Source organism: Pimephales promelas, chromosome 18, assembly GCF_988280905.1.
Source record: "Pimephales promelas chromosome 18, fPimPro1.hap1.1, whole genome shotgun sequence".
NCBI classification, from domain to species: domain Eukaryota; kingdom Metazoa; phylum Chordata; class Actinopteri; order Cypriniformes; family Leuciscidae; genus Pimephales; species Pimephales promelas.
This window is the reverse complement of record NC_142786.1, coordinates 22,962,642-22,976,833: the sequence shown is the minus strand read 5'-3', so window position 1 is coordinate 22,976,833 and position 14,192 is coordinate 22,962,642. Positions and strand designations below refer to the sequence as shown.

General features: G+C 37.9%; 1 protein-coding gene across 2 annotated transcripts in view; it reads left to right on the top strand.

Moving 5' to 3' along the window:
- The window catches only part of cdk6 (cyclin dependent kinase 6), a 78,082-nt gene extending 63,951 nt beyond the window's left edge, over window positions 1-14,131 (top strand). For both annotated transcript variants that reach the window (XM_039680836.2, XM_039680835.2), the window contains exons 6-8: window positions 5,951-6,001; window positions 6,082-6,217; window positions 8,301-14,131. In XM_039680836.2, coding sequence (XP_039536770.1) covers window positions 5,951-6,001; window positions 6,082-6,217; window positions 8,301-8,450 — 337 coding nt within the window. In that variant the 3' untranslated portion in view covers window positions 8,451-14,131. The remainder of the gene's footprint in view (window positions 1-5,950; window positions 6,002-6,081; window positions 6,218-8,300) is intronic.
- Window positions 14,132-14,192: the final 61 nt, after the last annotated feature.

Below are 14,192 nucleotides of genomic sequence, written 5' to 3'. Positions count from 1 at the left end.
TTCGATATATCAACAGACAACGTTGATTTTTTTTTTTTTTTTTTCGCAATCGCACAAAAAATCACTTCCGGCGTTTTCCGGCACTTGCGTCGACCAAGCTCTCGTGCCTTCAGATCACTTTGACGTGGCTGTCATTACAAGAGGTAAAAACGATATAAATACTGTTAGTTTTCTCACATAAACTGCTTGTTTCGTGTCTTAGGCTTCTCTGTGCATTCTCTTTGAGGTGGACCTCATATACCTCCATTATAGGACTGATAGGTTTATCCCTTTATCCCCTGCCAATGGTTTGACCTAAAAATATCAAAATTGAAAATACTGTGGAAACAAAGACACCTACATCTTGAATGCCCTTGAGCTAAGCTAAAACATATCAAAAATTAATTTCAAAGTGAATTGTCTCTTTAATGGTATTGATCCTGTGTCGATCTTTACTCGTTCTCACGTCACTATTCACTAACGCGCCAGTGGGCGGAGCCAAAGATTGGGTAATGTAGACTTAGATATTCTTCTGCAAAGGCGGTCTCTCACTGCCCTGTGACGTCATAACTGACCTTGGTTTCAATAAAAGCTGTTTTTGTAATAACAAGCAAGGTTTTAGTTTTGAAACTTGCAGGATATTTTTATAGTATAACGACCTCTTAACTGTCACAAGATCAAGGACATAATTCTCGCTTCGTGACCCCTTTAATATTTGTTTTATTTTATTGCAGCTTTTTTTTCAAACAACACAAAAGTTTCTATTAGTTTTCGTCTTGGTTAACAATAATAATGCATTGTTGACCCCATTTCATTCCAGCTTGTCGATGATGTTGAATTACCCGCCCCTCCTCGTGCCGCTGGGGGCAGTTGCGTGGGCTGATGTTCTCCTCTCCCGACGCGCCATAACAAGTGTATAATCGGATGAACAGGGAGATTTGTGATGGAAAGCGCAGACACACACTTTCACACACATCCTGTGTTTCACATTCTAACAGGCCCACCTGTCCGTCCCTTCCGTTATCCATTGATGGTGTTTGCTTTGCAGGAACGGTAGATAAACATTAGCTGACTCACTGCTTAATACAATAATCCCATAGTTCAGATAGGAACGTTACGTTTAGTTTCAGGCACGTAACTATCTGTTTAAATTGTGGCGTTGCATTTGTTAATAACTAAAGAAACCTTAAAACATCAGTTATATCCATTCACGTGTTTGGTTTCCACTCTCTAAAGCCATGTGCCATAAAAAGGCCACTGTGCTGGGCTCCTGGCATGCCTCCATTAGTGCCTGGAGGTGGGAGGGGAAGGGGGGCTTTCTTTGCTGTTACCAGCACACCTTTTCTCCTCCTGCAGGTGATTAAGAGTGCTTTTTAAAAGGCCACCTGTTGCAGATTAAAGGGCACCTGGGACCAGGTTTCTCCTCTGATGTCTGAGAAGTGTACCGCGCTGTACACGCCAACCCCAGTAATGGATGTTTTCGACTCACCTGAGAGTTATAAAGATGTGGTGGGCCTCGGCCAGCAACATATTGTATGGCTTTGTTTAAGAAGGAACTTTAACTGTTGAGGGGACAGCGTTCTCGTGTAACATGGGCCTTGGAGTTTGCTCTGCTTAAGTTGTTTTGTTGAGGGTTTTATAAAAGATCTTTACTTGTCTGATGCTCAGTTCATGCAAGTCTGTATCTCTTGGATGATGCAGTGTTTCTGAAAATGCTTTTGAGATTCTGCATCTCCTATGGCGTGAAGAGTCGACGTGTTCGTCGGCTTTCAGATCCTTGTTTACGCTCTCACAACCTGAAGCTGCTTTCACAAAAAAGAGTGAAAGATTTCACGTGTCATTTATTGTTATTCACAAATTAATGAAATATATTCATTTATTCTAGCACACGCCTCCCTAAATCTTTAGTAGTTTTAAGGAGGATGTGGAATTGCACTACAGTAAAAGCACAGACAATTTCCATTTCAAGCTTTCACCAGAAAGTAAAAGTTTGCATAACTCAATATGCTTGCGCAGTTTGGACAGCGAGTTTTTGAAGGCTGCGATATGGTTGGTTTTAGGCAAACAAAGCAAACATTTAAAACTAGTCATCTTATATCTTTTCAGAAAACGTATACTTCTAAACGTATACTTCTAAGACCATTAGCATTTCTCCCAAAAAAATTACCAAAGTGTTTCGATATTTTTCCTATTTAAAACTTGACTCTTCTATAGTTACATCGTACACTAAGACAGACGGAAAATGTAAATTTGCGATTTTCTATGCGGATATGCAGGGAACTATAGTCTCATTCCTGCGTAATAATCAATAAACTCTACTGCTGTACCATGAGTGCAGCAGGCGCGATGACTAAACACACTTAGCCCCGGTCACGTTGGAAGCTGGCCACTATTTTCACTTGTCATCAAATGCACACGTGTATAACCATGACAGATTTTACGACAGTAGTAGAAGACAATACTGTTTCCCAACTGTAGGGGGACCCTGAGAGCAAAATTTCAAAAATAACATAATGCTGCTTTAATATTATACAATAATATTGATCTGCCTGCATTGACACCATTATATGCGATTTGAACTGAGCTGGACGATGACATCACTGTTTTCTTCTAGATCTGCTGTACAGCCGAAAAAAACTTTGCGTTATTTTCCTGTTATCACTGTTTTGAAACAATCTGTTTGGTAAAAAGCGCTATATAAATAAAGGTGACTTTTGTCTTTCCTGCATCGTGAACGCTCTTATTTGTAATTGACTCGCACGCACATTTCTGGCACACCAGTTTCCACAGATTCAGATACACTGATGCATTCCAGAGGTGTCGCGGGTGAAATGTGGATCGAGACACTGGCACTTGGAGCGTGACTCAACTGCATGTACTGGCCTGGTGCGAGCGCCCTGTTCTGTGCCCACTCACTAAGGAAGCCTCTGGCCCGGCATAATGTCTGCCTTGTGCAAAAAGCCACTAATTCATTCAAACTACCAAGTAGCCCAGGGGAAGGCAGAATGTGCTCTAGACTAGAGAAATTCAGCCATACTTACTTGTTTTGGCATGACACTGCTTTAGGTGAGATCTGCCCCCCTTGACTGTTAGAAGATAGAACAGCTTTTGTCTGGTTTAACTGCTCGGGACTGACTTTGCCTTTAAGGGTTTCAGCAGTTCATGTGGTATGTGAACAACACAATAAAGGCAATTTTCTTTTTTTAACAAGCGTGTTCAAAGTGAAAAGTTACGCCAGTATCTGAAACGTCCACCTCACTTGCGAAGAATGTTCAGCAGTTTGGTAGCTAGCTAATGACAGTTAAAAAAAAAAAAAAAAATCACTATACATTTAAAGTAATAGCACACCACAACTATACATTTTTCAGCTGATTAAAGTAGTTAAAAAAAAAAATAAAAATAAAAAACTTTTGCTGATAATTTCACCCCCATGTCATCCAAGATATCCATGTCATTCTTTCTTCAGTCGAAAATAAATTAAGGATTTTTCTCCATATAATGGACTTCATTGGGTGCCAAACGGTTCAAGGTCCAAAAGACCGTTTCAGTGCAAACTGTTCAAAGGGCTTTAAACGATTCCAGACAATGAATAATGGTCTTATTAAGCGAAACGATCGTTTAAGTTTTATAAGCTCAAATGCTCGCCTTGCTCTGTTCTGTGATGTGCGTTCGTGACTCTCCTGTTCAAACTTGTTTATCAAAATGAACTAATCTTTTTCCAAGTCAGTTTGTTCGTTTCATTCGTTGAATTAACCAAATGACACGAAAAAAGATTCGCTGACCAGACAACTGCTGCTTTACTGAGCTCAATGGCTCTGGCCCAGCTGTGATATAAATGAAATGCTATTGGCTAATTTAAAAAGGGGGAGGGGCTGTTCGATATTTCCTGTCCTGTTTCAGTAGAAATTACGTCAACACATTGAATAATGCTGCATGTTTTACTTCAGTGGGCTTTTATAGGGCTCAAGCATTTAAAATGCCAGACGACATACTCCTGTGCTCACTTACAATAAACAGGACGTTATTGTCTGCTGGTGTGGACGCTAATTTAGTTATAGTTATCATTTTTGTTGTGAACTGGCCTGTTGTCACATTATTTCTGAAAAATATGCCTGTTTCTCACTCATCTTCAAAGGAAGTCTTGAAAGCTTTTGAACCTCATTCAAAAATGGAAGAATAAGGAAACGTGCTCCGTTCTGGCCCTTTGTCTGATTACAGTTGCGATCAAGTTGAGCTTTGAGTGACTATGAGGGAAGAGACTTTGAGGGTTTGGGGCTTGTCTTGCTGTAGGGTGACATCTGGTGGCGGCGGGGGAAATTGCAAGTGCAGTTTTTGCAGCTTTTTTCAAAGACTTGACTGTGAGAATGATTTATTAGTGAGCTAAATTTAGTTAATAATTCATTTGTGTCTGTTTTTGTTCCTTCACACGGTTCATCTTTGCTCTCTCACATAGAGATTTGTGGAGAGCGAAAGCAGACGGCAGGGATAAATAGCTTTTTTCTCTCTCTTTTACTCTGTGTGGTGTGTTTTGGAGACTGAGCCCTGTGCTTGTGGCTCCTGGAATTTGTGTGCATGCCAAGGGAAGCATGCCCGCCCACGGGTGTCCTAACTGGCCTGAAGCCACAGGCACCTAGCAGTCCGGGCGGGTGCACTTCAGCATGTGCTAAAAAAGTGCTCAGATCTTCTCAGCCTCGGGCTGGCCAGGAAACAATGTGTATATAGTAGACCAATGTCTATTATGTTGCTTTAGGACCTTATTTATTTATTAACTGCAGCTTATAAGGATTTTCTTTCTCTTTGCCGTCTTTGCCTCTGGCAGACAGGCAGGAGACATTCATGATTATTGCTGAATTAGGAGTGAGCATCTAAACACACAACCTTTGTTTGTTTCATGACTGTCACTGGCCTGAAGCCTTGCATTTAGTGTTTTACTCTGTGCATTTATTCATTTGTTTATTTTTTTTTTTTCAATTTTATTTTATTTATTCTTTTTGGTTTTATATATTTAAGATTATTTAATTTATTTAATTGTATTCATTTTAGTTTATTCATTTTGGTTTTCTATATTCAAGATTATTTATCTTTTAATTCATTTCTTTGAGTTGGTTTTAGACAGTGTGACTACATTAACAGTGTTAATGTAGTATTTTAGTAACATAGAGATACTGTTATAATTTTATACACACACACACACACACACACACACACACACACACACACATATATACTATATACTGTATATATATGAAGAGTTCAGATGCAAAAGCCTCTAAGTGCCATTTGAAATTTTCTTCTAGAATGATAATTTTGATCAAGCTTGTGTGTGTGTGTGTGTATATGTATGTGTGTGTGTGTTTTGGTAATTTTTTTTAACATTTTATTTTCATTTATTTTATTTAGTTTTAGTTATTTTAGTACATCAAGTTAAATAAAATGAGAAATGTTTTCTTGGCAACTATACCTGAAATAAAAAAATAAATAAAAAAAGATTTTAGTTTTTTATAGGGCTGTGAAACGATTAATCGCATTCAAAATAAAAGTTTGTCATTACATTATATATGTGTGTGTAGTGTGTATAATTATTTTGTATATATAAATACACACACATGCATGTATATATTTAAGAAAAATGTGTTCTCAATATATCAAATATTTAGATTTATATATAATATTAATTATATATAAATCTAATCGTGATTAATCGTTTCACAATCCTAGTTTTTTATATTTTATTTGAGTTGGTGTTTTATTTCATATAACAAAACTCATTTTTGTTAAACTCAACAAATTTCATTTTTTTGCTTATTTATTTTGTTTTATTTGCTCATTTATTTATTTTCATGCATCTATTTTAGTCTATTTATTTTAGTTTATTCATTATGAGTAAAAACTAAAGTGTCATTTAGAGTAGGTGTAGTTATTGCTACAAAATCAATCTTGCAATTAATTGCAGTTTTTTCTCTTTCTCCAGCCCTCTTTTCCGTGGAAACTCTGATGTTGACCAGTTAGGCAAGATTTTTGAGTAAGTGCTATTTAATGAAACGATATATAATGCTGGAATAACTTGTGTTTTAAGAGATTGTTTTATTGGTGATATTTCAGTGTGGTGGGGGTCCCTTCTCCCGACGACTGGCCACAGGAGGTGGGTTTACCCCAGAGTGCCTTTTCCCCTCGCCCTCCCCAGCCCATAGAGGACCTGGTGCCTGACATGGATGAGCTGGGCAAATCACTTTTACTGGTAAGTAGTAGATAATATCAATGCGGAGGATGTCTTAAATATAGTCTTGATGATCATTTGAATGTCATTCTATGGACAGATACCTTTTCCAGTTTGATACATTTTTATCACATGATGTTTTATTGTTAATGAAATGTAATGTTGTGCTATCTTCAGCTAAATGAATACGTTTTCAGTAAATTTTATATTTTTTGGAATGCTATTATGCCTTTAAGAAAATATAGACCGTTAGTATAAATATATTATATTATAATATATAATGAAACTACAGGCTATCTTCTTATTACATCTTTTTAATAATCTCCAGTCACTTGCTATAAGGTATAATCATAACAAAGAAAGATAAAAAAGAAGACTAAAGTGTAACCTCTATTATGCGTTTTTGGTTGTTACCATTTAGTTATGTGAATGCAAAAGGTCTCCAGAGTTTTAAAGATCAACGTGCACAGTGACTCTCAAAAGAAAGAATCGATTCTGAACTGCCTGAAACTAGTTACTTCCTGCACAAATTTGCATAATTCCAGTCTATGTTCTTCATTGGCTACTTCATTGGAACAAGGTCAACTGAGACCCTCAAACTCTGTAGTTGCAGCTGAGACCTGGAAGCGTTTGGTTTGTTTGTCTGCGCTGTGAAAGCAAAACCACTTTAATGCATTTCCAAAGGATGAGGATTGTTAAAAAGGTGCTCTAAGCGATGTCGCACGTTTTTTAGGCCAAACCATTTTTTGTCACATACAGCAATCATCTCCTCACTATCCGCTAGCTGCCTGTCCCCTAAACACACTGTAAAAAAACGCGGTCTATGCAGACAACGCAGGCTCCACAAATGGCAACAAAGACAAACTGCGGCAACCCGCTCCACGAAACATTACAAACTGTTCCAGCCAATAACTGAAAAGAAGGCCCTGGGGGTGGGGTTTGGGGGGTCAACCTCCGTTTTGTTAGAAAATACTTCAAACGTCAACAAGAAGTCACGTCACCCAACATCGCTTAGAGCACCTTTAATATATCATCTGCAATGTATGACAAACTAAAGAAAAACATACTCCTTAGAAACATCCTGCTTACGTTCTTGCAACGCTGAGGAAGCTTCAGGAGATGAAATTCAGATATAGAAATGGACGTTACGTTTCTGATGCACAGTGTAAGCAGACGACCAATCACAACAGACTGAGCCATCTGACCAATTAGAGCAGTGTTTAGAGAGACTCAATATTCTAACAAACCGTTTCAGAAACTGTAAGAACAGAGCTGATGCTGCAATGGATTTTAAGAGAAAATGAAAGTGTTTTTTGACCTTGGATGCATGTACATTTATTGTAGGAGCCCTCAATTCAATTGAAGAATTAATTTCATGAAACTATGATGTCATTAAGAACTTTTTATTTTATTTTAAAGGGGTGATGAACTGAGAAATCAAAATTTCCTTAAGCTTATGAGGTCATAATATGAGGTCATCATATTATAAGAATGTCCTGTAAGTTTCAGAACTGAAAACGTCCTTGTTAGTCCAATAAAAGTTTTTATTGATACCAGGCTCAGCAAACGACCGTTTTTCAAAGTGGGGAACTATGACGTCAAAGAGGATAAAACACCACCCCCGCAGAAGATGATCAACTCCTACTTCAACATGGCCAGTTTAGCCCCGCCCACCGATTCGCGCATTACATGCATAGCTAAATACCATAGGCTTTCCTCGTGATGACAAACCAGATCGAACTAGCAAGCAATAAACATGCCGTTCACAAAATATTGTGCAGTGCCTGGTTGTGGAAGAAGACAGTCGCTGCATACGCGAGTGAGTTAAAAGTAACTCATAATATGCAAAACTGTTATCCACTCACAGCAGTGGGCGTTTACTTCCAAGTCTACAGTGCGAGACACCCATAAAAGGCTCAAAACTGGGTTAGAAAATAGCCTATTATTTATTCATTGTGATGTTTTTTATTGCAAAATATACGTTTACGTCATACGTTTTTTTTAACAATATAAAAAAATGCAAAAAGCCAGTTCATGACCCCTTTAAAATTGATTTAAAATGTGTTGACCAATTGTTTTCTCTACTCTTTTCCCCCCTGCACAGCGTTTCCTGTCGTTTAACCCCTCCAGAAGGATATCAGCTTATGATGCACTGTCTCACCCATACTTCCAGAGTCTCGACAGCACCTGCAAGAGTCTGTACGCCCAGCCCTTCCCCAGCAAAAAGCCCTCCCTGGAGGAGAGAGCTGCTTGAAAGACTTGGTTTTCCATCTAGTCCCCCCTCACCCCATGAACTAGTCTTCCATAGCATAACGTCACATGCTGCTTATATAAAATCACCGCAACTATTGGTCAATCATATTTGTCTTTGCCCTCACTACTGCCAGCTTATACGGACCGACAACATGCTGCCTGGATTTATGTTTTTACAATATTGGAAGCTGCTCTTATCTCCCACCCGCCTTCCTCAAAGGAAGTCCGTCTGCTCAGAGGAAAACGTGCTTCTCGATTCTGAAGCCGCATCAAGACACTGCCAGGAATGGTCTGTCTGTTTGCATGAACGCAATGCACATTACATTACTTGTACAGGTCTTAACTGCATATCACTGCCGGGAACCAGCAAGGTCTGAAACGGGACCGTGTCAGTCTCACTCAGATCGAGCAAACGTAGAACCGCAACTACTGCAAATTCGGACCTGTTGAATGGAACGTCTCATTGCTAATTCACAATTTTTTTTTGAGCTCACTTGTATTGAAGGCCTCTCGGTCACAGGCCTGGAGGATTTTTGTATTGTTTTCTGCCATGTTGTTTCTCTACAGTTCAAGCAGGAGAGTGTGGACACGTCTTTTTCGATGACTTCCATAACCACGGACACGAAGAATCATTTAGTGCTATTTAATAAGGCATTTTGTTGCAAGCGTCGCATCCTGGTGTTCTCGTCATTCGAGTCGTACAGGACTGAGCTTCTAAGCACTATTTGACAACACATTTCTTTTGACATTATAATGTAATTCTACTTGTATTTGTTTTTTTCTTCAATATAAATTCCACATCCTGTTCACTTATTTTATTATTGTCAGTGTTGATTGTTGACTCTTTTTTTGGCATGTTATGTCTTAATTTTAGTGAACTTGAAGGTGTAGGTTGTTGTAGAAGACTCGTTGATGTATACCAAACAGTCTGCACCCTGTCGTCAGGGATTTAGCGCCGAGACTTAGTCGAAGGATGACCCGCGCCGGGTTGCATGTTGAATTTAGAGTTGGTTTAGAGCAGAAATAAGCCAAGATGGGTAGCAGAGAAACATGTTAGCGCATAGTTATGAAAGTCTAGTTAAAGTAGCTATAGAGTTGGTGAGTGTTATGTTCGAGGTCAGGTTGCGAGATTTGTTCAAGGCTTGGAGAGTGATGTATTATCCCGTAATTGGTCGATTAAAGGGGCACTTCAACCATTTGCATTAAGCTTTGTATTTTTAGAAACCCAGTCATGTTTTTGAATGGTCATGGTTTATTTCCTTATTTTCCCCTGAGATGGGAGAAATAAGGGTTTTAGTGTAAAAATCATTTCGCGTCATAATAAGCAGGAAGTCACATTTCATTAAAAGGTGTAGAGACTACAAACATTAGCTCATTATTATTCAAGGGCGTGGGACCCACTCACCCTACAGGCCTATTACAGATCAGTGGGTGGGACTTCACTTGCAGATACTGAATCAATATCAGCCATCTTGTTTGGAAGCTAAGCCAACAAGCGCTGTGGAGATAGGAAGTTATGACAATGACGGAAGAAACTAAACATGATTCTTTTGAAATTCTGCTGCACGAGTCCGATGTTCGTGGCTATCTTTGCGAGCCCCAGTATAGTGAAGAGCAGCTGCGGCTGATGGAGGAACCGGAGGCGGCTGCCTGTCGCGGTCGAGGAGCCCGGACTGACGCGAGCTGAGGGCGACTGCTGTGCATGTGCTCTCGCTGTGAACTATAAACACAGATAGAGTTCGTCTGCTGCAGAAAATTTCAACAATGGCAATTTCTCCTGAACGAAATCTCGGAATCAGACGAGCACACGGACGTTTGTGTTGTGATGTGAACCATCCTAGTTTCGCCTGACTGAACATCCAGGTATCATGCAGTAATTCACCATATAGAAATAAATACAAATGAGTAATTCACTAATGAGTTTGCTAATGTAGCGGTAACGGGATTCGTTTGGAGGAGGCGGGAACCTCCTCCTTCCCACAAAATGAACAAATACAAAACGAAAGTATAAGCCAGCATCCCCTCATTGACGACCGCTGTCCACACACAACATAAAACCAGGCCTGTTTCTCTCTCGCTCTGCCGTCGTCGCTCCTCATTTATGCTTCCGCTCCTCTGTGAGAGATGCGAGACCGGTGTGTCGCGCCGCGATCACGCCCCTCGCCCTCGATCGTCCTGGTCGCCACAGCCAACTAACTAGAAAATTTGTGTGAAATGAATTTCAAACTCTGTTGGCAGTTAACGTTAGCCTTGTAGACGGAAGAGTGATTTCTCTGTTTGCGCTGTTCCGGATTACTGGGTGTGGCTAACGGAGATGTGCAATGTGGTGCATTGTGGGAGTTGTTGTCTTACATACAAATGCGCCCTTCGGTCTTTTCTCGGTCAAGAGGGCACCAAATTAAAAGATTATTTTACATTTCGACTACATATATGATCAACTTTCAATCAAGCTAATGTTGAAATGGGTGAAATGCTCCTTTAAGTCCAGGTCCTTTTTTTTATACATGCTATACTACATCCTTCCATTTCCCATTTCACTTAATTGTCTGGATAGATCATCGTAAAAACTGCACCAAGCCGCAATAGATGGGTCGCTGTAGACCGTTCAGTGCCTTTGTGTTTAGTACGTGACTAAGATAAGTAGAGGGATGGAAGGACGCTGCTTCAGATTTGAGCATTTAGTCTGGGGAATCCAGGTGAAGCTGTTTGAGAATGAGGAGCTATAGGCAGGCACTGTAGTACTACAAAACATTCACACAGTTAAAGGGATAGTTCACCCTGCACATCATTTACTCACTCTCATGTTGTTCCAAACCTGCATGACTTTCTTGTGGAAGATATTCTGAAGAATGTTGGCACCCAAACAGGTTTCCTTTGACTTCCAATATATGGACAAAAACAAATACTGAGGCAGTTCTCCAAGTATTGTTTTGTGTTCTGGCTTGGAACGACATGAGTAAATAATGCCAGACTGCTCATTTTTGGGTGAAGTATCCCTTTAAGCACTGATGCTTGATTCATTCTCTCAGGATCGGTATACTCATTCTGTCACATTCCATGCTCAGGTCTATTTATAACTAGTTTTAGATTCAACCAGGGTTCATGTTTTAGCTTAACCATTAATCTCACAGTATCACTTGTCGATTATGGTCTCAAAGCTATCTGGATTACAATAGTGTTGGGTTATTTATATCATTCATTTTTGGAACGGATAATAAAACCTAAAGGTGGTCATTTCAGCATTTATTTTTTATTTATATAATATTATTACTAATATTATATTGTATGTATTTAGATCACTGTTGTGTGGCAACTTATGTACTGTTAACATTTTCAAATATTCTGTGATCAGCTATTGGTGGACTCGACTAAAAAAATGATTTCAATTGATCATTGGTGTAAAACACCAGCGTTTTGAACATGTCCACCGGACTGATGTTTGGCTGGCACAGCTTTCCCCTCCTCTCCTCCAGAGAAGTCTGTGCGCTCTAAAAAAAGACTGTTGTTTTAACCCAAATTTGGGTCAAATATGGACAATCTCGAATGCTGGGTTAAAAATGTAATTTAAACATTTAACCCAATGGGTGAGTTTGTCTATATTTGTCCCGAAGAGCTTTTTTTTTTTTGAGTGTGGTTGGATTCGGGGTTTTCAGAGGGCATTGGATATCAAACAATGTAACTGTATGCCTTAATGTTTGTGGGTCTTGAATAGAAATAATGTGCTTTTAGCTTGGTTAGTCTTCATAGTGTTTTAACATTATAAATGTATTAAATGTTAGGCTTTTGAATGTACGACCCTTTCTTGTTAGCGATGGAATTTGAATTTTAGCGTGATGTCATACTGAAAAAAATAGCACCTTTGATATTTACCCATTTCTGTGCTTTTCCCCGTGAAATATGTTTTTTTTTTTTTCTTGAATCCGTTTAACTTTGTTTTAAAGAAAATGTCTTGTTGTTTGAAATGAGTTAGTCATTTGGTTTATGTAATCGGATATCCTTTTAAGCAAATTCCTTTTAAAATTGCTGGACATTGGTACATAATGTTTTGCTCCCTATACATTTTGTTCTTATTTATTAACATTTTCGTCTTTTTTTTAGTTGACCGCAGTGCTTCTTAAGAAGGCATTCTGTCAATTGTAATACTCACAATTGTATCTGATTTCACCTTGTGTCACTGCAGACTTTTATTTTTATTTTATTTTACTTTTTATTTTATTTTGGTTTCTTTTTATTGCATTGTATTTGATTTGTATTATATTTGACCAAGTTTAAGTTTGTGTTATTATGTTCTCCAATTCTGACTCGAGTAATTTATAATGTACCCAATACTTTGAATTTTAAAATCATTAAGCTGGAAAATTATGATTAAATCACAATAATATAATATGCTAAATCATCAACAATGAATACATATTCTAATCAATGTGCACAAAGTTTTCATTCAGTTTAGCTGCTGCACAGACACTGTGTATGGAAATGATTACCATTATAATATGACTCTTGTCAGCAGCTTCATTATTATATTTTATTAATGGATAATCAAGTGTGATATCACTTTAGCCTGCATCACTTGTATATGGTTCATTCTACTTATTTTCTGAATGATTTCTGATGTATCTCCATTTTATAATCATAATATGTATATCTTATAATTTTTTATAATATGTTGCTCTTTGTTTTATGGATTTATGTTATCGTTTTAAAAAGTAATTATTTTAGCCATTTTATTAGCTGTGCACATTGATTAGAAGTGGGAAGTTTTGGTCAGGGTTTTCTTTTTTTATTCCTTTTTTTTTTTCATTGGTTGGAGAGTGATGTTCTTTTCTTGTTTTTGTAAGCACCCAATCTGTGGTGTAAATTAATAATTTTAGCCGTTTATGTTGTCACCTTTGTCATTTACAGTGCATGGGGATGGAAAAATGTGTACATGGAAATATTTGTAACTTTTTCTCTTTATCAACGCTTTGATTTGTTCAACTGTATGTATTTCTACTGCTAAATCATTCTGCATTATTCTGCTTTTAGCATCTGTTTGTTTTTTGAGTGATGAAACCACATGTGAACGTACTGTAGAGCATGTGCACGTGACATGTTTAATTTTGTTTTAAAAAAAGTCTTGTCTGGTTATCTAGTCATTATTAGTCCAGCAATGATGGTTTATCATACAATTGTAGAATGTATCTCCTTTTATTATGAAATACTGAAATTCAGTTTAAAATGAATCTTTTAAGCTATGTTCCTCTGTTAAAACGGCACGTTCTTAAATGTCTTGTTGCTAAATTCATTCGTTGAGCTACTCTTGTCTGTAAAATGCAAAGAGATGTATGATTTTGCAAGAACCAAATTGAAATGAGTGTTGGTCATTGTGCCCTTATAGAACCATATTAGTTTTTTTGTTTTGTTTTGTTTTTTTTGAAAAAGGGTTGAATGAGATATGGTAGTATTTTGTATCTTTTTTTTTTTCCTTTTTCTTTTTTTCTGGACTGGTTTTGCTGCTATAATGTTTGTCTTAGGCTCTGGCTCCTTTACAAGTTTTATTAAACTGGCCCACCTAAAGATTCCAATTTGCTGCCATTGAGAGAAAAAAAAGCTGCTTTTGCATTTGTTTTATATCTGTATCTGCCTGACGTTTTCATATTTTTGTAAAATAAATATTCCAGTGTGTAAAACTGGGCTGTAAAATTGACTTCTGTGGTGTGACAGAACAAAATGCTTCACTAAATCTCCCACAATTCCTTGTTTT